General features: G+C 39.3%; 1 protein-coding gene across 1 annotated transcript in view; it reads right to left on the bottom strand.

Moving 5' to 3' along the window:
* The window catches only part of LOC124524403 (phospholipid-transporting ATPase FetA-like), a 117,725-nt gene that overhangs the window by 47,450 nt on the left and 45,828 nt on the right, over positions 1-24,447 (bottom strand). Inside the window, exons 3-11 of the mRNA XM_047096662.1 lie at positions 20,777-20,835; positions 16,230-16,343; positions 15,338-15,436; positions 13,449-13,510; positions 7,859-7,931; positions 7,419-7,489; positions 6,284-6,366; positions 5,350-5,508; positions 2,836-2,924 (exon numbers count right to left, since the gene is read on the bottom strand). Of these exons, the coding sequence (XP_046952618.1) occupies positions 2,836-2,924; positions 5,350-5,508; positions 6,284-6,366; positions 7,419-7,489; positions 7,859-7,931; positions 13,449-13,510; positions 15,338-15,436; positions 16,230-16,343; positions 20,777-20,835 (809 nt within the window). The remainder of the gene's footprint in view (positions 1-2,835; positions 2,925-5,349; positions 5,509-6,283; positions 6,367-7,418; positions 7,490-7,858; positions 7,932-13,448; positions 13,511-15,337; positions 15,437-16,229; positions 16,344-20,776; positions 20,836-24,447) is intronic.

Here is a 24,447-nt window from a genome sequence, read left to right as displayed (position 1 = left end):
GGAAAGATTGCATGAATGACCATTCAAATATAGGCATTTATAGCAGCTACTCTACCAGCTCAGCTGCCCCAGCATTTACACTGACCCTCTGTTGCCTCTATCTTGTGAGAACCTAAGCAGAGAACTACATTTTCTCTCTGGAGACCCCCCCCCCCCCGCAGATACCTCTATGGTCCTTCTCTAATCTGCACGGGGGTTGTCTAGGCCTGCTATTCAACTATCATCCTAGGACTTCTTTTCACCCGCTTCCATGTTTCCTGGCTTCCTTATCTTCTTTCTTAGTTTACTTTCTTGGTTTGCTTGAGTATACACAATAGGAGCTTCCTAAGAGATTATACAGGATGAATACATTTTTTGAATCTTTATACATATGGATATTTCTTTATACTTGAATTTTATTAACAGTTTTACTAGATTTAGAATTATAGGCTGCAAACAATTTTCTGGCACACATCTGAAGGCATTAATATTTACCTTCTGCTGTTGCTGCTGAGGAGGCCAATGCTATTCTGGTTTTTGATCCTGGTATATGATCTTTTATTCCTCACTAGAAGCTTGTGGGATTTTCTTTTTTTGTAATTTATTATTTTTTTAAATTTAATTCCAAGTTAGTTAACATAAAGTGTAGTCTTGGTTTCAGAAGTAGAACCCAGTGATTTATCACTTCCATATGAGCACCCAGTGCTCATTCCAACAAGTGCCGTCCTCAATGCCCATTACTCATTTAGCCCATCTCCTACCCACCTCTCCTTCAGCAGCCCTCAGTTTGTTCTCTGTATTTAAGAGTCTTTTATGGTTTACCTCCCTGTTTTATCTTATTTTTCCTTCCTTTCCCCTATGTTCATCTATTGCATTTCTTAAATTCCACATATGAATGAAACTATATGATAATTGTCTTTCTCTGACTGGCTTATTTCACTTAGCATAATATGCTCTAGTTTCATCCATATTGTTGCAAATAGCAAGACTTCATTCTTTTTGATCGCTAAGTAATATTCCATTCTATCTATCTATCTCTATCTCTATCTCTATCTCTATCTCTATCTCTATCTCTATCTCTATCTACCACATTTTCTTTATTCATCAGTCAATGGACATTTGGGCTCTTCCCATAATTTGGAGATTTTATTTTTAATTTTATAATTTTTTGGTATGTGGTCAATCTGCCTTGTTAAGCAGGACTTCTCATGTGTTTTCATTTTGCCTTCCCAGGGAGGCAGCAAGTATAGCAGAAAGAGCATTGATTTTGAAAAGTTATGCCTAGATGGATAGATGAGACGATTAAATAAAATTACATATGTAAAACATCTGACACATATTGATGCACTGCCCCCTTTATACACTTGAGGGCTGCATCCAGATCTTATACATCCTTGTGATTCTCACAACATCTGGCACATACTGGGCACATGATAGATTTTCAATAACTACAAGTTGATGACTTAATGAGTCATAAACCTGTCTTTGCTGTTATTTTTCTGTAGGATTTTATTTATGATATTTATCTTTACTGTGTCTCAATTTGCATATTTGTCAAATGGACTTGCTTATTGTCATGGATGTAGTGAGGCTACAGTTAAGTGAATAATGAATATTCTAAAAAGTTAAAATCACTCTAACAGATGTCAACTATTATGACTGACCTTCAGAGAGGTAAACAAGTAGGTGAAACTTCCTAGGCATATGGGAGACATCTTGTTTTGAAAACAAGCCCAGGCTAAATGACCTAACTTAGTGCCTAATGATAGATGTTCCTAATATAGTCAGCGGCATATTTGCCCATGTCACCTTCCTGAATTTTCAAATGTGACTGTCTTCCTCATTAAGAAACCAGGAAATGTCACTTTATTTCTACTGCTAAAAGCTATGCAGTTAGTAGTAGAAAGAAAGATAGTGGATACTAGCTTCTGGTCTCAAAGCTGAATGAACTTTCCTAATTTTCTAAAACCCCATTTACTAAATCCAAAGGATTTAGGAAAAGAACTGCAGTATTTCCCATAATAAATAATGGAGAAGAGGCAGTTTATAATTCAGATATTAGTGAGAAATACACAGAAACAAAAGGCATTTTTGAATTTCGAGAGTCTAAGCAATAGAGTAAAAATAAAAAGTCATAGAATTAATTACAGGCAGCACTGAAATTGCTCAGTCATGCAAAGAAATTGTATAAGTAAAGAAATCAATGTCTATATCTAACAAGAATAAGGACAACCTATATAGGATAGCAGGGAAATTAGTCTTCAGTTTAAACTTCTGTTATCAAAGCTATTATTATCTATCGAGTGCTTTTCCAATTTCATTTCTCAGCAGCAGGATCTTTATTTTTCAACTGGTATCTTACAGAACAGACAAATGTGAAGCTGTTCTTTTTGAAGTGAGAATATCAGAATGAGGGAGCCAGAACAAAACTCACTTGATCTCAATTCCCCCTGCAGCAGACTCCTCTAAGGAAACAGTTTGAAAATCATCAGTTTAAATAAGGTGTTCTATTAGTTCAAGTAAAGTTTTATTATAGTATCCATGAGTAAAATAGGTTATGGGAAAATAATTGTGTCAATTTCTAAAGCAGGGTTCTTGATCTGTTCCAGTACTATTAATCAAAGCATCAAATCTTAAACAAAGTGTGATCATTCTCTCTAACAGGTATAAACTAGAGAACAGACTCCCTTGTCAATTGGCTCTATTCTTTTTTGCTTCTGACATTAGTAAATGGCATACTAAAACTGTTTGAGTCTTTCAAACAACTAAATTCCAAGTTGGAAATGCCAGCTGCTGCTATGGAAGGAAGAAAAACATGTCTACTTGTAAAGAAGTTGAAAAATGTCTTCAACTTACCCAGACCACAAGGACATTCAAGAGATGGTCCATGTGCGTCCGTTTAAAGGTAGACTTTCCACAGTTCTGCATTAATTTGGTGTCTGGTCCTAAGTGAAACAGGAAGACCAGCTCTTAGAATCACTGAATACACTCAGAGGATTGAAATTGGATTGAAATATACCTTTATGACTACCTAATCAAACCTCTTGCCAAAGCCAGGGGATAAAGCCCTGGAGAAAGGCTCATACTTGGTGCCAATAACTCAAAAAATAAACATTTTGTTTCTAAGAATAATCACAACTATTTCTGCAAAGTGCACCAATCCTGATTCCTCTTTTTTTGGTACCTCAGAGAGTCTAGTTTTTTATAGATGAGTTAAGTCAGAATAGGAGCCACAAGCTTCTTCCTTTTTAAGTTTTTATTTTAATTCCAGTTAACATACAGTGTTATATTAGTTTCAGGTGTACAATATAGTAATTCAACACTAGGAGCCACAAGCTTCATTCTCATCATCATCTGGTTTATTTAGCTTAGAAAAGAGATTTTCTGATAAAGAGATCTCTACCTTCTTTTGAGAAAAACTACTGTTGGGCCAGGCTCTATTTCAAGTTTCTACTTGGGAAAGGAAGAATGGAAAAGGCAATGGCAGTGACTTCTGAGATGGAAGCCAGGGCTTTTCTGGGGCTGAGACACAGAGATTGTATTTCCTCATGACAGGGCAGATAGTAAACAGAAGTAAAGAGCTTTTAGTGAATATTACTGACCAAAACATAAGCAGTTTAGAAGAAAGTATAAGTAGCAATTTCTCTGGCCTTTACCATCTGATTGTTATTTTTACATGTATTCTAATGAAGGAATTTCATTAATGTTTACACATGGGGGAACTAGAACTTCCCTGATAATGTAGGCAAACACTGAGAATGCAGGGCATAAGCTATGCCATTCTTTCCTCTCAAACATTTCTTGAAGGGCTTGAAGGGATGAGAAGTTTGGCTCAGAGCCAGGCAGCTACATGGGGCAGAATCTTCCAAGGGTCCTTAGAAAGAATGGCCTTACCACAAGTTTCAAGGAGGATGTGGAGATCACGGTTGAACCTGGGTATCATGTAGCGGGAAGAGCAACTAAATTCTGCACGGAATACCTCAAGATGCTCTTAAGTGGTTATCAGTTCTCTTCTGCTCTGAGTTTCCCAAAGCCCCAAAAGATTTTTTGCTACCATGTAAACCAAGAGTCAGAGGGAAACCTTAACTAAATTTGTGCTGGTTGGCAACCTCACTGCTATTACTTTAGGGAAAAAAAACCTTTTGCTGAAAAATGAGCTTTTTATAAATGGCAATGTATAGGGGTAGCTGCTGAAGTACAGTGAAGAAAATAAGTGTACTTCAAATCTTTGGGGTTTGAGTCTAGTCCGCCTAGAAGCCACCATTATAGCTCAAGAACCAATGAAAAAAAGTTCTACTAAGGCCTCCCTGGACTCTTAGGCTTCTTTCTATGGCTTGGTTCCAATTATTTTCCACAGAAGTGAGGCATATAGGATCCTCATGTCTAGGAGTGAATTTTCTAGAAGGAGAGCTCTGAGTTGAATAGTATTCACTGTGGTAAATCTTCCTTGATGCTATCTTCAGTGTTCCCTATCTGCTTACTATGGTTGTTGTCATCAATTTCCATTGTTACCAAGTGCACAGGGTAGGTAGCACAGAAGCTTCTTCCTCCATTTTCCTGAACCACCAAGAATAACCCAAGAAAATCCCTCACTAAGCATAAGGGATTATAGTTCTAAATGACATCTCAAGAGGGGCCAATTCTTGGGGTGCTTTGGTGGCTCAGTCGGTTGAACGTCTGACTTCGGCCCAAGTCATGATCTTATAGCTCGTTAGTCTGAGCCCCGCTTGGGCTCTGTTTTGACAGCTCAGAGCCTGGGGCCTGCTTCAGATTCTGTGTCTCTCTCTCTCTCTGTCCCTCCCCCACTCACTCTGTCTGTCTCTCTCTCTCTCAAAAATAAATAAAAACATTAAAAATTTTATAAAAACAAGAGGGGTCAATTCTAATGATCCACACTGCTTTTTCTCTGCCATGAATCCCTCACATTTTATTTCATATTCTTCTCCATAATGAACACCGTGTGTATTCTCTCCTGGGAGTAATCCATATATATACTCTCTCCTTTCACATGTTCCCCTTTTACATGTTAATTCCATGTACACTCTTTCTATGTGTATACCTTCTCTTGTGTCCAGATATGATCAGAAAGACTTATAAATGTCCTGTGGTCTTGTAACATAAAGACTTCCTTTAACAAAGGCAGAGCTAATAACATTGGCAGCTCATTGCTTGGGGAAAAAAAAATTTTTTTTTTCCTAAGAAAAAGGGTTTTTTTCTTAAATCTTTCATCCATCCATCTACCTCCCTCCCTTTCTGTCTCAAAGCCATAGTGTTCTGATATATCTCTGAGTCCCATATCTACAACTTAGAAACTGAATAAGCACAAATTGGTCATGAATGGAAGTCTGCTGTGACTCTAAGGAGACATACCAGTATAAATCACCAAGCCATAGCACCAATCTGTATTCCTGATGATGCAGCCTCGGAGTAGCAGCTTGTCATGGTCCAGGGTGAAGTCTTTTCCTTTATAAGTCAGTATTCCTGTGAATTTGTCCAACTTGTTATTGGGAGACTCACACATCACTTTTCCTGAAGAAAAATGAAGGAGAAAGAGTCCTGGCTCTGTAATCTCAGGCCTTTCCTAACAGGACAGAAAGAGGCTTAACAAACAAGAGGAAAGAACATCCCTCTTTCAAAATACATACATCTTTTTCCTATCCTCTCTTAACTGCTGCCCATTGATTACCAGCTCCCTTTAGAAAGGCGGACAAAGGTTTCTGGGCATCAAAGAAGAGTAATTCTGTATGTGACATGGGTCATTCAGAGAGAGAAAAACCCACATGATAACTTATCACCATCAGTACTACCAGGTAATATGAGCTCTGAATCTGAAGAAATTAAAAAAATACTTAACTTAAAGCAAATCTAGCATTTTTCTCAAAATGAAATAATTTGGCCTTTTCTTGATTACTAAAATAGAATATGTCCTTTTTACAAAGGACGTATACATATACAATACTAAATACATATACAATACTAAAAGCAGACAGGAGAAGGTAAAATTGCCTAGAGATAAGTGCTGTTAATCTTTTGAAGTACATCCTTCCAACTTTTTCTATACATGTACTCATAAACATACATGTTTCCAAAAATAAGCTTATGTTATATATACTATGCAGCCTACTATAATCGTTTTCTTTCACTTGTTAACATGTTGTGGATATTTTTTCCATGTGACTAAATACCAACTTGCATATTGTTCTTACTAAGTTATGTAGAATTCAATGTATGGATGTGCCATACTTTATTTAACCAGTCCTCTATGGATAAAAATGTGGGTGGGTGAGTGTAGTTCCTAACTCACCATCAAAGGCAGAAAGCAGCTCCAGGTTATCTTCCAAATCACTGGTGACTGGGATGGCCTGCTTCACTTTCAGGTTGGTTTCACTATAGCAAAGGACACATAGTCACCAGAGCACAAGCCATACATACACCAGCAGCCTAAGTCTTCTTCTTCTTCGGATTGCAGGAAATAGATATTGCCAATAGAGCTTGGGCTATAGGTCTGAGCTCTAAGAGTGACCCCCACTGTTCTCTGTCTAGGACAGTACTGAGGTAGATGGCTTCACAAGGAAGCTGAGCGTTAGCCCACTCACTCCCCTATCTCTCTGCTCTCATTTCCTGCAATACACCAGTAATATTTTAACCAATCCAGGAAATCTTGCTGGTCAGGTGCTCTACATGAAGCTGAAGAGACATCACAAAACAACCTGAAGGTGGCACCTGCTCCCTTCAAGAATAAGGAGCAGGTCCTTTTAAGAAGCTTGCACATACTTCCAAGTAAACATACTCCTCACCTCATAAATATTTATAGGACCCATGAAGGAATCCCAATTAACCATTTGCTGATACAGGAATGCATAGAGACAGAAACAAAAATGGAAGCCACATTTCAGAAAGCTTGGGCACCAAGAGGAATAGTTGTAAGAATGCCACTGATACAAAACTCCACAGGACAAGCTCCTGAAGATGGTCTCTATCCTCCTAAGTTATACTCCTAAGACCTTAGCTTTTGCACGGTAATGAATTTGTAATTTAAATCCTTTACAGAATGTGGTATTTTATCAGTAAACAATTACCTCCATACTCATCCTCCCCACCCCCCAAACCTCCACTGGAAACCTTGGAACTCTATTCAGAAATTTTACAGTTCTGTTTACCTCTTTCCTGCTACTCAGCATTACTGAATACAGTGAGAGTGTCTCCAGTTTAGAGATGGAGAATACAGAGTTTATTCTGCACCCAGGGGATGCAAGATTGTTGCTGCTAAGAGCTCAGTTTTAGACTTGAAATCCCAAGGATCTGGCCTATTTTCTCTTATCTGGATATATCTAGTATCTTTGGCACTTCCATCTTCCCTGCATCATTCTCTCCCTCAGTGAGAAATTCTCTAAGCTGGCTAAATGGTCTTAAAATGACCATCAGGAAAGAACACTTACCCATCAAGTTCTGCTGTTTCTATATACGTCAGACTGTAAGGCTCACTGCTAGAGAGTAATAGTATATCAGCCTATGGTCAGAAAAGTCAGAGAAGATAAGGAAAGCAGGAAGGCAGACTTTTAATATTACAGTGGCAAAAAAAGCAATTACCCCAGAAGCAGATATTCATCCTAAGAATTTTACAGATATTTGGTTTACACTCTTTGTCTAGGATCCACTGCTGCTACCACACTCACCCTCTCCTAAAGCTAGTCATTCTTTATCTGTAGCTATGGTGGGAGGCAGTCAAAAACAAACTTCGTACAGGAGCCGTTCATCTCCAGATGCACAGTGAAGCAGACAGAGGTCATCAAAAGCAGTGGCAGCAGAAGTGCTGAGAGGGTTCCTCTGTACCCACTCAAGTCAAAAAGAAGAAACCACCATGCACAGAGGTACTCACCGTGACAGGCTGATTATTTCTTAGTTTTATTATATCTCCCACTTGAATATTCATCCATTTGTCCTCCTTTATCCTGTAAGAAAATGTGCCTTGAATGCCTGTTCTGAGAATTTCCCTATAGCCCTGCTTTGACGGTCAAGAAAAGAAATAAAAAGAAAAAAGTGGAGATGAAGTCAAGGCTTATAGAAGAACCAAAGTGGTTTGAGATGCATCCTTGCTATAATCAAGAAGGGGGCCCATTTCTCTTGACTTCAGATTATAAGGATTTTCTAAAACTCTTTAAAATGCATATGTAGTCATATACACCCCTAATTATTCTTTAACTAAAAGTAATACATGCATATGGTAAAAAAAATAGTTCAAATAATAAATAAGCATGTAAAAAGAAAAATTCTCTCTCCCCAGATTTTAGTTTTGCTTCTCAAGGTAGCAAATGCAAATTTTTGTATTTGTTTCTAGAAAATATCAATCCAAATGGTACAACATATACATTTAAAAGTTATACACTAGAGGGGCATCTAGGTGGCTCAACTGGTTAGGCGACTGACTTCGGCTCAGGTCATGATCTCTCAGTTTGTGAGTTCGAGCCCTGCGTTGGGCTCTGTGCTGACAGCTCAGAGCCTGGAGCCTACTTCAGATTCTGTTCTCCCCCTCTCTCTACCCCTCCCCTGCTCACACTCTGTGTCTCTCTGTCTCTCAATAATAATAAATAAACATTAAAAAATTAAAATAAATAAATAAATACAAGTTATATACTAGAGGGGTGCCTGGGTGGCTCAGTTGATTAAGGGTACCACTTCTGCCCAGGTCATGATCTCACAGTTTGGGAGTTCGAGCCTCAGATCAGGCTGACAGCTCAGAGTCTGGAGCCTGCTTTGGATTCTGTGTCTCCGGTTCTCTCTGCCCCTCCCCAACTCGTGCTCTGTCTCTCTCTCTCAAAAATAAATAAACATTAAAAAAATTTTTTTTAAGTTATACACTAAATACAGAATTTGCTGCACTTTGCATGTTTCATGTAATAACATATCTTGCAGAGTACTTATAGAAGATATGGCTCATTCTTTTTGATAGATAAAATGTATATCCTATCATATATGGTTGTACCAATATTATTTACTTATGTTAAAATTGGATTACTTTTGACCCCTCAAATCCTCACTTCCACAAAAGGCAGCTGGCAGAAGGAGCAGATTCTATAATACTACTGGCTCTTTCCCCTTCTGTTTTTTGTACCTCAATTTCCCCAGTTGCATACAGCCCATAAATCCTTCCTTTCTGATAAAGAACGAAGCAAGATATACACAGTACCATAAGAATTTTGGAAATATGAGCTACCTCTTTGTAACAATTCTGTTATGCCAAGCACCCAAAGAGCTGGCAAAGAGAAGGCACACCTGAACGCCATTGTATGTTTCACCTTTGAATGAAGCCTTGTTATCTGCAGGCATGACACACATCACCACTTTGCCAGAGCACGGGTTTTCCCAGGACACCTTTACTGGGAAGATAACTTCTTTGAAAAGGGCCAAATTTCTTTTATTTAAAAAAAAAAAAGTCTTTTAATATAAATTCAGTTAGATAATCTTCTTCCACTTCCTGAGTTATATTTCTTTTTTAAAAAATATTCATTTTGAAAGAGAGAGAGAACACGCAAGTGTGAGCACGAGCAGGGTTGGGGCAGAGAGAGAGAGAGAGAGAATCCTGAGCAGGTTCTGCGCTATCAGCACAGAGCCTGTCTCGGGGCTCCATCTCACGAACTTTGAGATAATGAGCTGAAATCAGGGTCTGATGCTTAACAGACTGAGCCACCCAGGCACTCCCTCTGGGTTATATTTCTTTAAATCTTATTCCAAATTAAATTTTCTCTGTATGTTATAAATGTAAGTCCTTGTTGTAAAACCATTATTTATATATCCTTGTATCTCCTTCTCTGTTTTTTTTTAATTAAAAACATACATTTTTTACTTTTTTTATTCATTTTTAAGAGACAGAGACAGAGCACGAGTTGGGGAGGGGCAGAGAGAGAGAAGGAGACACAGAATCTTGAAGGAGGCTCTGGGATCTGAGCTGTCAGGACAGAGCCTGACGTGGAGTCCAAACTCACAAACCATGAGATCATGACCTGAGCTGAAGTTGGTTAAGTGTCCAACTGAACCACCCAGACGCCCTTAAAATTGCTTTAAAAAATGTTTCTATTTATTTTTAAGACAGACAGACAGACAGACAGCATGCGTGGGGGAGGGGCAGAGAGAGAGGAAGACCCAGAATTTGAAGCAAGCTCCAGGCTCTGAGCTGTCAGCACAAGTCCAACATGGGGCTTGAGCTCATGAGCTGCAAGATCATGACCTGAGCCAAAGTCAGATGCTTAACTGAATGAGCCACCTAGGCACCCACTTCCCTTGGTTTCAAGTGTCATCTTTATGCAGATAAAATATAATATGTTTACTTATTTTGTTACTAATGTTCAAACCTGCTATATATACTGAAGGGGAATAGCTACAAGAGTTGGAGAAAGACATCTGAATATCTGTTGTATTTTGCTTTACTTTGTTTTACTTTGCACTCTGTCAGCCGTCATTTTCACCAGTAAAACATGGCAAGAAGGGCTACAACATTCTGGCTTCTCCTGAAGAATTAAAAGCTTCTATTTTATGATACAAGGAGCTGTCAAACTATTACCAATTTGTTCCTGAACATTATAACAATCATGTGTCCCAGATTTAGAAGAGGGGAAGATATTCCTTTCTGATTTAAAATATTCAGTACTGTTGCGCCATAAGCACATTTTTAATTTCCAGGCATTGCATTCTAACTTCTGGTTTAGAAAATATGATCAGAGGGGCACCTAGGTGGCTCAGTTGGTTAAGCATCTGACTCTTGATTTTGGGTTAGGTCATGATCTCACAGTTCCTAAGATTGAGCCCCTTGCATCAGGCTCTGTGCTGACAGCACGGAGCCTGCTTGGGATATTCTCTCTTTCTCTCCCCACCCCCTCCCCTGCTCATGCTCTCTCTCTCTCTCTCAAAACAAACAAACAAACAAACAAACAAACAAACCAACCAACCAACCAACCAACCAACCAACCAACCAACCAACCAAAAAATAGATCAGAGAGCTAGAGAAGGCAGTGTTTTGATTCCAGAAGAGATCATTCACATTATATTGTTTTATGTGAATGGTACCTCCTGAAGCTCTGTAACATACTGGTACTTTTCCTACTACAAACACTCATAAATGGTAGATATAATAAAGTGAACATTCTTTCCCAAAGCAAGGCTATGTTTACCACAAAGTAGAGCCAGGAAAAAAATTAAAAGGTCAGCATGTTCTGAAGTTCTTGCTCTGAGTGAGCGAAGGGATTGTCAATCTTAATGATTAGCAATTAGCTTTAATTTAGTCCACTAGAGGGATAGGGCATGAAGCCTTAGGATCTTGAGAGGCAGTGAGTTGGAACTAAGGACCCCTCATAAAGCTCTGAAAGGACAACAACATTAGGTAAAAGGGGGTCTAAAAAAAATCAACCCGCTGGCAAGAAAGTTTGTCTATCTTACTCTAGAAGGTTGGGGGTCAGAGAATAGAGGACTCTCCCCTAAGAATCTGTAACATTGTGGGGCGCCTGGGTGGCGCAGTCGGTTGGGCGTCCGACTTCAGCCAGGTCACGATCTCGCGGTCCGTGGGTTCGAGCCCCGCGTCGGGCTCTGGGCTGATGGCTCAGAGCCTGGAGCCTGTTTCCGATTCTGTGTCTCCCTCTCTCTCTGCCCCTCCCCCCGTTCATGCTCTGTCTCTCTCTGTCCCAAAAATAAATAAACGTTGAAAAAAAAGAATCTGTAACATTGTGAGGTGTGGGATCCAAATTTACAATTCCTCAAAATTAGGTTTCAGCAGGTGATATCCTTGAGTTACTTGGCAGAAGCAAACACAAAACCCCTCAGAAATGGTACAACCTCAACCCAGGACATTTAGAATTCTCATAAAGAAAATTTTACCAACAGTGTGCTTGTAGCCAAAGTTATTGAGAAATGAAAATGACAGAAATCACAACTTGCAAAACCAACTTTTTCAATAGCAGCTCTACTGAAAACCATGTCTTCTAGAAAAGACAAGCCACTTTCTGAAATACAGACTGTTTCAATAACCAGCTTCACTGAGTGAAAAAGTCTAACAAGGCCCTGCTTGTGACCTCCCATCCTAAAACCACTCTATGGAAAATTCTTTTCCAATAGTGTTTCGAAACCCAAGTGCTCAAACTACTTGGGGAGTTCATTTGATGAAATCCATTTGGTCAGTAACTCCCTAGCCTAGCAAATTTCTAATACACTCAGTTTTGTCTTTTCTTTTTATTTCTATTTACTTTCTTCCTTTCTTTAAAATTTTCTTTTTTCTTTTTATTGTTATTTTAATGCTTACTTATTTATTTTGAGAGAGAAAAAGAGAGCATGCAACATGCTCAGCCTGAAGCAGGACTCAATCTCAGGACTGAGAGACCACAACCTGAGCCAGTATCAAGAGTCAGATGCTTAACGGACTGAGCCACCCAGGTGCCCCTTAAATTTTCTTTTTAATCATAATTGTATTTTTTGGTGGCATCTTATGAGAGGCTTCAACAGACCAAAACACTTGAGGGAATAATCCACCATGAGTAAGAATTAGCAGCCTCAATAAATAACAGAATTAAATGCCCAAGAACTTCACATAATAGAATTATATGATTAAAACCATAGCTCCTGGGTATTCTGTAGGGCCACTGTGAAAAAGACTGGACTTCAATTTTGAATTCCTTCAAGTTTGTACTAATTTGCAGTCATGCTACTGTGCACACTTGTCATTTTTTCTTTTATACAACCTCTATTGGTTGAATTCTTCCCCATCCCTTAAGACCTAGCATAGACGTTACCTCCTCCAGAAAGTCTTCCTTGATTTCTTTAACTAGCTATGATCATTCATTTTTTATTAATTCCTATAACTTCTTGTGTCTCTTATGATAGTCTTCATATTTTGCTTTATATAGGAATTATGTCTGCCTCAATGCTTTCCTGCCAAAGGTAAATTGCTCAAATTTTGTAGGATATCATCAAATATAAACATTTACCTATTGACAACATTTTAGATAGCTATGACCAAACACCATAGTAATGGGGTCAAAACCAATACTTTCTTTAGATTGTTAATACAAGATGACCTGATCAAAGACTATTTAGTAGAATGGCCAATAAGGCATGTCAGAATCTACTGATGTTCTAAAGACAGATTTCTATCTCCATGTTCACCACCGCACTAATAATAATCATTTATATGTCATAAATTGTTAATGGCCTTAATATATATTATTTCATTTTCATTTTTGCCACAATCCTCTAAGGTAGGGAATATTATCTTCACTTTATAGATAGGAAATACAAGGCCGAGAGAGGTCTGAGGTCACATGGCAAATTCAGGGTATACTAGCTCTAGAAACAAATTCTTATGTTCAACCCTAGGTTCTTTTCACTGTCCTGAATTACCTTTCCAAAGCACTCAGCACATCAAGCTTTAGCAAGGACAACCTTAAGCCAGAGCTGGTCCTACCTAAACTGATTTCTCTACAACTTACCTGCCATTCATCACCACCATTACAGAACGGTTGTTGACATCATTGTCATTTTGGTGCCTTTTCTAAAATTACACAAGAAAATGTTCAGGAAATGGGAAAAGAGTAAATTGCATGTAGAAGGTTAATAGTTTAATATTTTGAAATATTACCCAATGTACTTCTTATTTATAATTTTTCTTTACCTCCCAAAGCCTTTCTACCATTAAAACCAGGGTAAGAGGCTGATTGTCTCAGAGAAGATGGGAAGAAGGTCAGAAAAAGAACCAAGGGAGAAGAAAGAGACAAAATCTTGGTTTTAAATATCAAAAGCCAAAGCCTGGGGGAATGAGAACAAATAATTTAGTCAAAAGTCACAGAGGAGAGAATGAAAAATGATGGACAGGACTAGAGTCTCACACACCTTGGTAGGAGCAGGGAAAGTTAAGAATTCTCAAACTTTCCCCCACCATAGTCAACATATAGAAGCTTCTACAGTAGATGCAATAAGGAAAGAGCAACAACGATCTTCTATTCAAAGACCAAATAGAAGAGGGACCAATACAGAGCATGTACTGATGCTCACATGAATCTTCTACTTCCAATTGAGATTACTCCCTGGGAAAACGGCAGGACTATGAAAAGGGCAGAGAGAATCTTGAATTTGTCAGAATGCTTATCTTAAAGAAACTGAATTCTAACCCAGAAGTAACTGGATTATCCTGAATTGGCAAATCTAGCTTTCAGCTCTCAATCAAAAAGGTTCGGGATGGCGGGGTGGTAGTTGTGAGTTATACTGAGTTCAGTTATAGAGAAATAAAGTTACATTTTTTGCACATCTGAATTGTGACTAAACAACCACTACATGGCTAATTCTGGGTTTAAAAGAGTTGCAGAGTTAAAAGTCTAAAGAAACATCCTGCTTGCAAAGTTTGGTCTAAAAATCTATTCTGGTGGGGCACCTGGGTGGCTCAGTCAGCTGAGCGTCCGACTTTGGCTCAGGTCATGATCTCACGTTTCCTGAGTTCAAGCCCCACATCGGGCTCTGTGCTGACAGCTCAGAGCCTGGAGCCTGCTTCAGATTCTGTGTCTCCCCCTCTCTCTGCCCCTCCCCTGCTTGTGCTCTCTCTCTGTCTCTCAAAAAATGAATAAATGTTAAAAAAAATTTAAAAATCCATTCTGGCAAAATCAGAAGGACTCTCTGAGGGAAGATGGAGGCAGGTCAACAGGTCTGACTTTCTAAATCCCACTAGCAGACCTGGTACTGGGGCGGTATGCTGACTATTTGATGTTGTAAGGAGCAAAGAGGATGCCAAGCAGCACTCGTTGGAAGCCAGTTTTTCCCTCCAAGGCCAGGAAAGGAGTTGGCCTCTGTTTATGTTGTGAAGTGCTCTAAAACCAGAGAGTTCCTAGCTGAGCATCCCTGACAGAAGTGAAAACTGGAAAGGGAAATAGGGAGAGCTAGAGAGGAGAAGGGGAATGTGGAAAGGGGAGAAGAAAAATAAGAACAGGGCAATGAGGGAGGAGTGGACAGGGAGGAAGGGAAAAGGAATATAAAACTTGGAGAAGGAGGAATGGAGGAAGAAAGATGAGAGCAAACTCAGAGAAAGCAAAGTGAAGGAAGAGGGGGGTTATTAAAAAGGAAATGGAAGGAAGCCCCGAAAAGGGGCTAAATGGTGGCACTGGAAGACACAGAAAGGCCTTGCACTGCCCCTTTCTGGCCATGCATAGACTATCAATCTTGAGGCTAAGGGAATTACATTTTCTTCTGGGATGGTTAAGGAAGCAAGGAAAGGAAACATCTCTTTTAATTCAGTGCTTCTTCCTAGCACTAGGTAGTTCTGGGAAGTCCCTTTTGACCCCCCAGCCAGACTAGGTCAGTGAAACACTAGAGGCCCAGGAAGCCACTTCACCATGTCATCGATGGCATCCTTCACTGCTGTTATGGACAACACCACCATCAGGGGGATCACAGTTGTGTACCATGCCAAGGAGGAGATCTGGGGAATCAACTGTGAGAGGGAAGGAGGGAGAAACTTAGCTTAGAAAGCTTAAAGGACAATGTATTTCACCTCAGCACCACCCCCACCACTTTCACCTCCACAGGTTCATAATGATTTCAACTATCATAGTTGTTTTTCACTGTTGTGGAAATATAAGTAATATAATATAGGAGTAAATATAAATAAACAACTCCCAAGAAAGGATGAAAGAAGAGGATATGGTAAGTTGCCACCCATCTGTACTGAACTTCACTACTTTTGTCTTGATGACAAAGGGCTATTTCTCCTCTGATAATGAAGGTTCTGGCAAGGAGCTGTAGGGGCTGGGAGATAAAAGTGGACATCGGAAAACCATATCCCATCCCTCAGCACAAGGGGAAATGAGAAAATCTGTCCCTCTCTCCTAATTTGGGCCGACCCTGCCCTGCTTCCTTGCCCTGTGCTTGTATTCTTATGTTCTAAATCATTCTCTTTTCTCAGAATTCCTCTCTGTTAGCTTTCTGTCAGGGAGGCTGGGACAACAAATGAGGAATGGGGTTGTAACTATGGTTGGGGTAAAGAGTCTGTGGCCTGCTGGGTCAAGCTGAAGTGTGGCCATGCAGCCATGATGAGGGAGCTCCCCTTCCTTGGGATTCAGTGAACTTGTCCTACTCTATAGGACCAGCCTGACATTCCAGCCCATTCATTTGCTGGTTATCCAAAGAGACATTTCTCAGTTTAGGGAGGGGAAGAACTGATTACACAACCAGTCCCCAGAGATACTGATAAAGTGCTCTGTGGAAAAGGCCCCCAAAGTCAATACCTGGAGGAACAGCAAAATGAGGAAATATGCATTCGCAAGTCTCTGGAATTGTTCAAATAGGTTTAGGGGCAAGAAGTTAAAGACATTATATCTTGAGGTCTTGATGGTATTGTTCTGCAAGTAAAAGAAAACAAGTGCAATTAGAGGAACAAAAGACTCCACCTCCTAATCTTAACAAAAAAGACCAAAACCACTCCTTGAAACAGGAAAAAGCCATAGTTCCTCCACCATAGGGTGAGTGGGAAGGGGGGAAGAAGTGTTTGTCCCCTACTTTTCTTTGAGACCTAGAGAATGCAAAGAAGGCAAGGCTGATCAATATGGGATTATTCTGAGGCACAGAATTCTTTCTTTATTGATGCTATTAATAATAATGATAATAAAATCAACAATAAAACTTACATTTATTGAATATTTACTACATGCAAGGCACTATTCTAAGCATTTTATGTGTAGCAGTTTATTTAATCCTCATAACAACCCTCTGAGGAGAGTACTACATGATCACATTTTTGAGGATGAGGAAATTGAGGCACTGAGGTGAAGTTATTTGCCCAAGACCACATAGTTAGTTGCCGAGTTGGGACTATGCTGTCCCCTGAATCCCATAGACATCCAAATGCCTTCCTTTCATAGAATCAGAGATCCTTTAGTGTCATCTTATGGGTGACCCTCTGGTCCTCCTTAGCCCTAAAAAGCAAGTCTGCCATTTGTATAGAGCTCTCTAATGAAGTTTTTCTAAGCCTGGCAAACTCAGTTTGGTGTGCTTTTACATATTGCTTTCAATGCTGAAGGATGTCAGATGCCAAAAGCAAATTACTCTTTCAACCTTAGCCCACTGGAGGTTCCTACAGTGGTCCCTATGGGAAGACACTTGCCTTTTACTTGTCCTGAGAGAGTCTGAATAGTTGTGGTTTATATGATTTTGCTGTGTGAAAATGAGAACTTGCTCCCTTCTCAATCCTGATCTCAGGATGTTGACAGGACCATCTTACTTTCTACCTTTGTGTCTTCAATCATGCGACTTAAGATGTTAGAACTTCAATATAATAGCTCAAGAAAAGCAAAAGAATGAGACCAAACAATTTCCTAAGGATAGGGCTTCTCCCTACCTCCTCCATCTATAAGGCCAAAACAAAAGGAAAACCCACATGCAGTCGTGAAGTACAGATATTGCTCAAGTATGAAGAATCTTGCTGGAATCTGCCTTGGGAAAGCACCAGAGGCCTTCTCTTGGAGAATTAAAACGATTTAGTCCTAAGGTCAAAACTTGACCAGCAAGCCTAGATCCATTATTCAGTCAAGACTCACCCATGTATTTCCTTAGGGAAGAGAAGTTTGTCATAGAGCTTAGGAGTTTAGAGATCTTAGTTAGAAACTAAGATTTCTTTGGTGTTTTCTCCATAATTTTCTAGTTAATAATCAGTCAAACACTATAGATTTCTCAAGGCTTGCTCTGTTTATAGCCCTATTCTGGGCTCTACTAGTGGAGGCTGAAAAAAATTAAAGATCTATCCCAGAGAAGCTCATAGTTCTGTCTTGAATGAAGTTCTAATTAAATGATCGCTATCAGCCTTTCTAACCCTGAGAATATGCTATTCTAACATGGAAAAAGTTTTCTTTGATCATGAAATACTCGGACTTTCTCAGTGTCTAAGTCCAGATGGTTCTGATACTTGGAACCGAAGATCTTTTGATCTTTTGCCTTGCTGTAGCAGCTGGCCTTCACTACCGATTTTCCATTTGATTTTATAGCTGATTAATGTATTTAGGTTTCTACTCACTTTGTAGCACTTGTTTAGCAAACAAAGACAAAAGCCTTGCTGATTCTGTCTCAAGACAGAAATATCAGTACTTCTTTACTAACTTGGTAACTAGAGTATTTTGCTCTACTTTTATTTATTTTTTTTTTTTAATTTTTTTTTCAACGTTTATTTATTTTTGGGACAGAGAGAGACAGAGCATGAATGGGGGAGGGGCAGAGAGAGAGGGAGACACAGAATCGGAAGCAGGCTCCAGGCTCCGAGCCATCAGCCCAGAGCCTGACACGGGGCTCGAACTCACGGAGTGCGAGATCGTGACCTGGCTGAAGTCGGACACTTAACCGACTGCGCCACCCAGGCGCCCCTTGCTCTACTTTTAAATGCCAGGCCAGAAGTGGTATCTAAAGAATGTAGAACATCTGCTTACCTATGAGTTTCTTCAGTGTTTTGTTTTGTTTTGTTTTTTGTCAGATGTGATAAAATTTAAGCATAACAGAGGTGGTAGATTTTGGTTTGGGCTATTTGGGCAGTGAGACCTGCCTGTTGGCTAAATGGGGGAATAGATAACATAAGGCCAAAGCCATAATGGGGATCAGTAGTTGAGGGTTGAGGAGAGGAAAAGGAGTAGGAATGGAAGAGAGTAGAAAAATAGGAGAAAAATGAGCAATGGGCCGTGGAAATGAAATGGTTGTTAAATATATAAGAATAGGTCAGATCTGCTTATTAATTCAGCATATATGTATCAAATGCCATTATGTGCCAAATATTGCGATGCAAACTGGGGATGCAGAAATGAATGAGACTTATATCCTTTCTTCAAGGGGCTATAGTTTCTTGGACAAAGAGAGTTAACATTCACAAGTATATCTAACTCCCATAACCACCATGTAAGGTGAACATTATCAGGCCCTTTTCATAGAGGGAATTCAAGATCAGAGAAGGTAAAAAAAAAACATGCCTAAAAATGCAAGGTTAGTAAGGAGTACAGCTGTGCTCAAAAGCAGGTCTGTCTGATGCCAAAACCTAGCTTCACTGCTCTGTAGTGCCTCTTATACATGCCTAGAAGGTAGAAAGGGGGGAAATCTGCTTCCATGGCCATACTCTGAACACTGTTATTATCCAGAACCTAACTCAGAAATCATAAACTAAAAACATTGCTTATATAACTGTAAATATCTAGAAACAATCCAAATGTCAATTTGTAAGGAACTGGTAACCTAAACTATGCTAAATCTGCATAGGAAATACTACGCAGGTGAAAAAAGAAAAACAAGAAAAAGCTATTATGAAAGCATCTTGACAACTTAGGGTTCAGAATAGTGTAAGAAAGGGGCACCTGGGTGGCTCAGTTGGTTAAGTGACCAGCTTTGGCTCAGGTCATGATCTCGTGGTTTGTGAGTTTGAGCCCTGCATCGGGCTCTGTGCTGACAGCTCAAAGCCTGGAGCCTGCTTCAGATTCTGTGACTCTCTCTCTCTCCCTGCCCCTTTCCTGCTCATGCTCTTTCTCTCTCAAAAATAAATAAACGTTAAAAAAAATAGTGTAAGAAAGTGGATTTGCTTTATTTACGCAAAGCACTGAATTCCTAAGAAAGTAATAAAAGTGATTCCCTATAGGGGGCAGATGTGGGCAAGGATAGGTGCTGATGTATGAATTTTAAATACATAACTTTTATGAGCTATTCATAAATAAATAAGTGAAAAATGAACAGTCCAATAAAAAATGGGCAAAGGTCATTAACAGGTAGTTTCCATAAAAAGAAATAAAAAAGGTTAATTAACATGAAAAGATTATTGAACTCACTCGAAATTAAGGAAAGATAGAGAACAAAATGTTTTTTCATTCAAGAGCCTGGCAAAGATGAAAAAGATTGATAATACCTAGTTGGGCAGGAACATGGAAAAACAAGCAGTCTCTACTGTAGGTAGAAATATAAATGGATATAATCTTTTCAGAGAGAAGTCTGACATTGTGCATCACAATTTTTACTGTGTTTTCTTTTGGTCCAGCCAACTCACTTCTAGGAAATTCTCGTAAGATATATTCATATAAATGTGCCAAAATATACGTATAATGGTGTTCATTCAGATAAATGGTTTGCCATTTATCATAGCAAAACACTGGAGACTATTTTTTGTTTTTTTGGAGGGGGCACCTGGCTATGAATGGAAACATTTTATTTTAAGGTTTATTTATTTTTGAGAGAGAGACAGAGAGAGAGACACACACACAATGTGAAGCTGGCTTCCGGCTCTAAGCTGTCAGCACAGAGCCTGATGGAGGGCTCGAACTCATGAACCATGAGATCATGACCTGAGCTGAAGACAGATACCTAACTGAGCCACCCAGGCACCCCTGAATGGAAACATTTTTAATGTTCATCAATAGGAGACTGGTTAAGCAAATTAAGGTATATTGATAAGAGTGGAAAACCATGACACTATTAAATGTATTGGGTAGATCTATATGTATTGTCATAGATAGATGGGTAAGTGGAAAATAAAGTTGAACTATGGTTTCATTTGTGTAAGAAGCAACTATAGCATCTCTTTGCTAGAAGTGACATATGAAACCCCAAATCTGAGATCTATTCTCTCCTGAGCCTGGGTCATTAGAACTAATTTTGGTTGTTCTAAGACCTCACTGTACCAGCCCTTGTTGTATAGGAGTTTGAAAGTAGAATCTATGCTGTAGGATCTACATCTACAATGAATTCATGCCCCACTCACAAAGTGGAATATTAGAGAATACCAGCCCCCTTCTGAAGTAACTGGAGGCCCGATACTCACAGGATATCCAAACCTAGTATTGAATTCTCTGTTGTTGGCTTGCAGATATCTCTCTCGTTCTGAAAGAGAAGAGAGAAATGATAAGGATAGCCCTCTAAAGATCAGCCTGGGATGCTGACCACCAGTGAAGACTTCACTAAATCTTCACACTTTCTCACTGAGGATTATGTCTACAAATGGGATTTTCCTGGGGTGTCTGGGTGGCTCAGTCAGTTGAGTGTCTGACTTTGGCTCAGGGCATGGTCTCAAGTTCATAAGTTTGAGCCCTGCATCAGGTTCACTGTTGTCAGGGCAGAGCCTGCTTCAGATCCTCTGAACCTCTCTGCTCCCCACCCCATCAAAAATAAATACACATTAAAAAAATTCAATGGGATTTTCTTTCTATTTGAAGAATCAAGAAATACAATAAAAATAAAAATCCTTAAGTGTTAAAGTTTTCTGGAGGCAAAATGACAACAAACTTTTGAGGACTTTTCCACCATGAATGCCTCTAGTAATTCTAGATTTTGTCTCCACAGACAATAGGATGGCCTGTACCAACATCACTGCTAAAGACAGAAACTCAGCCCTCTCTTACCAGTCAGTTCCAGCACCTTATTTTAAGGTATCTGAAGTTCTTCCCAAGGCAGTTTTTTTTTTATTTTTATTTTTATTTTTTTTTAAAAAAAATTTTTTTTTCAACGTTTATTTATTTTTGCGACAGAGAGAGACAGAGCATGAACGGGGGAGGGGCAGAGAGAGAGGGAGACACAGAATCGGAAACAGGCTCCAGGCTCTGAGCCATCAGCCCAGAGCCCGACGCGGGGCTCGAACTCCCGGACCGCGAGATCGTGACCTGGCTGAAGTCGGACGCTTAACCGACTGCGCCACCCAGGCGCCCCATCTTCCCAAGGCAGTTTTACCTAAACTTGCTAATGAAATTTAAATCCATAAATTATTAATGAGCATCTATTGCACACAGGCCAGTGTGTCTGAAGCTGTGAGGGGATAAAAAGATGAGTAAGACACGGTCCCTGACTTTTAAGGGACCTGAAGTTTAGTGGGAGTGAGACTGATAACTACAACACATGCCAAAATCATCATATCAACATACAGAGGTGTTACGCACTATTTCAAATTGTGAGCCCATTATTGTTATGAAAACTCTTCAGATAGATTTTATTAATAGATATTTTTTGTCCTGAGTGAAACATTCCTATAGTCTCTTCAATTCTGCATTAGTTCAATAAGCATTTACTAAGTTCTTGCCAGGTGTCAGGCTTCATGCTAGGTCCTAGGGTTACATTATTCCTGATCATACTGGGATTCCTATTCCTAAAGGGGGAAGACAAACATTAAAAAAAATTCAATCTAATGTAAAAGCAGTGATATAGGTAAGAATAGGGTGTTGCGGTGCACAGAAGAGAAGAAAGTCAAGGAAAGTAGGATATGGAAGTGTTTCTAGAGGAGAAAATAATTATTTAAATGAATATGGTATGAGTGTTTCCCAATTTTCTTGAGCTTGAATGGTATATATACCAAACAACCCAGAATTTGGCCTGAAGAGGTGGCACTGCTGCTAAGCTTTCTACACTTAGTGCTCCTAGAAATTCCCAGACTGTTTCCACAGAATTTGTCTCCTCAGAGAGTGGGTTCTAGCAACCCATCTGCTTCCGAATTATACTGAGTATCTATTTTCTTCCAGCCCTCTAATGTCTTTGACTCATGGCTTCCAGAATTACAAAGAAATTTCCTTCTTTGGTTCTCAAAGATTCTTCCTCTAGGCTAGAGACTCCTACCTGACCTTGAATTCACTCACCTCATCCTTTAATAGAAGTCTCTGGCTCCAGGTCCTAGAAACTTAACACTGCAACTATTAAATTTTTTTTTTTTTGGAGATATAACTCACATAAAATTCACCACCTTAAATTGTACAATACAGTGGTTTTTAGTATATTGATGAGGCTATGCAATCATCACCACTAATTTCAGAACATTTTCATCACCCCCAAAAGGCCCCCCAAAACCCATACTTCTAAGTCCTTCATTTCCCCAGTCCCTGGCAAACACTAATCTACTTTCTGTCTCTAGGGATTTTCCTATTCTGGATATTTCATATAAATAGAATAATATGTGGTCTACTGTGACTGGTTTCTTTCATTCAGCATAATATTTTCAAAGTTCATTCACATTACAGCATGTATTACTATCTCATTCTTTTTCATGACTGAATAATATTCTATTCTGTGGACATGCTGCATTTATTTATCCATCATAAATATCTGGGTTTTTTCCATCTTTTGGCTATTATGAATAAAGCTGTTATGAACATTTATTTGTGTACAAGTTTTTGTGTGGACGTTTTCATGTCTTTTGGATATATACATGGGAGTACAATTTCTGAGTCATATGGTAACTCTATGTTTAACTTTTTGAGGAACTGCAAAATGGTTTTTCACAGTAGCTGCACTATTTTACATTCCCACTCACAACATAGGAAAGTTATAATTTCTCCACATCCTCACCAATGCTTGTTACTGACTTTTTTTTTTTTAACTATCTGAATGGACATGAAGTAATATCTCACTGTGGTTTATTTTATTTTATTTTAGACAGAGAGAGAGAGAGAGGGCATGAGCAGGGGAGGGGCAGAGAGAGAAGGATAGGGAGAATCTTAAGCAGGCTCCACACTCAGCCACCCTGGGATCATGACCTGAGCCGAAATCAAGAGTCGAACGCTCAACCAACTGAGCCATACAGGCACTCCTCATTGTGCTTTTGATTTTCATTTCCCTAGACTAATGATGAAGTTGAGTATGTTTTCATGTGCTTACTGAACATTTATATATTTTCTTTGGAGAAATGTCTGTTCAGATTCTTTGCCCATTTTTAAACTGGGTTGTCTTTAATAACTCTTAACTGAGTTATAAAAGTTCTTTACATATTCTGCATAAAAGTCACTTATTCCATATACAATTTGCAAATATTTTCTCCTACTCTGGTTTTAAATGCCACTTTTAGGGGAGTACCTGGGTGGCTCAGTCAGTTAAGTGACTGACTTCAGCTCAGGTCATGATCTCCTGGGTGTGTGAGCCCCATGCCAGACAGGCTCTGTGCTGACAGCTCAGAGCCTGGAGCCCACTTTGGATTCTATGTCTCCCTTTCTCTCTGCTCCTCCCCTGCTCACACACTCTCTCTCTCCTTCAAAAATAAGCATTCCATAAATAAATAAATAAATAAATAAATAAATAAATAAATAAATAAATATGCCATTTTACAATGTACTACATTCTAACATATTGAATGTGATTCCAGGTTTTCTATCATGTTCTACTGTTCTACCCATCTTTTAAATTATATAACTTTTTTTTTTTAATTTTTTTTTCAACGTTTATTTATTTTGGGGACAGAGAGAGACAGAGCATGAACGGGGGAGGGGCAGAGAGAGAGGGAGACACAGAATCGGAAACAGGCTCCAGGCTCTGAGCCATCAGCCCAGAGCCCGACGCGGGGCTCGAACTCACAGACCACGAGATCGTGACCTGGCTGAAGTCGGACGCTCAACCGACTGCGCCACCCAGGCGCCCCAATTATATAACTTTCAATACAGGATAGTAAGTCTTCTATTTTTACTTTTTAAATGTTTGTTTATTTTTGAGAGAGAGAGAGCCGGAGAGGGGCAGAGACAGAGG

The sequence above is a fragment of the Lynx rufus genome, unplaced genomic scaffold, assembly GCF_022079265.1.
Source record: "Lynx rufus isolate CCGP_SWC_20201006 ecotype Redwood Valley unplaced genomic scaffold, mLynRuf1.p SCAF_10, whole genome shotgun sequence".
NCBI lineage: Eukaryota > Metazoa > Chordata > Mammalia > Carnivora > Felidae > Lynx > Lynx rufus.
Note: the sequence above shows the minus strand (reverse complement) of the source record. Positions and strands in the feature narration are given on the sequence as shown.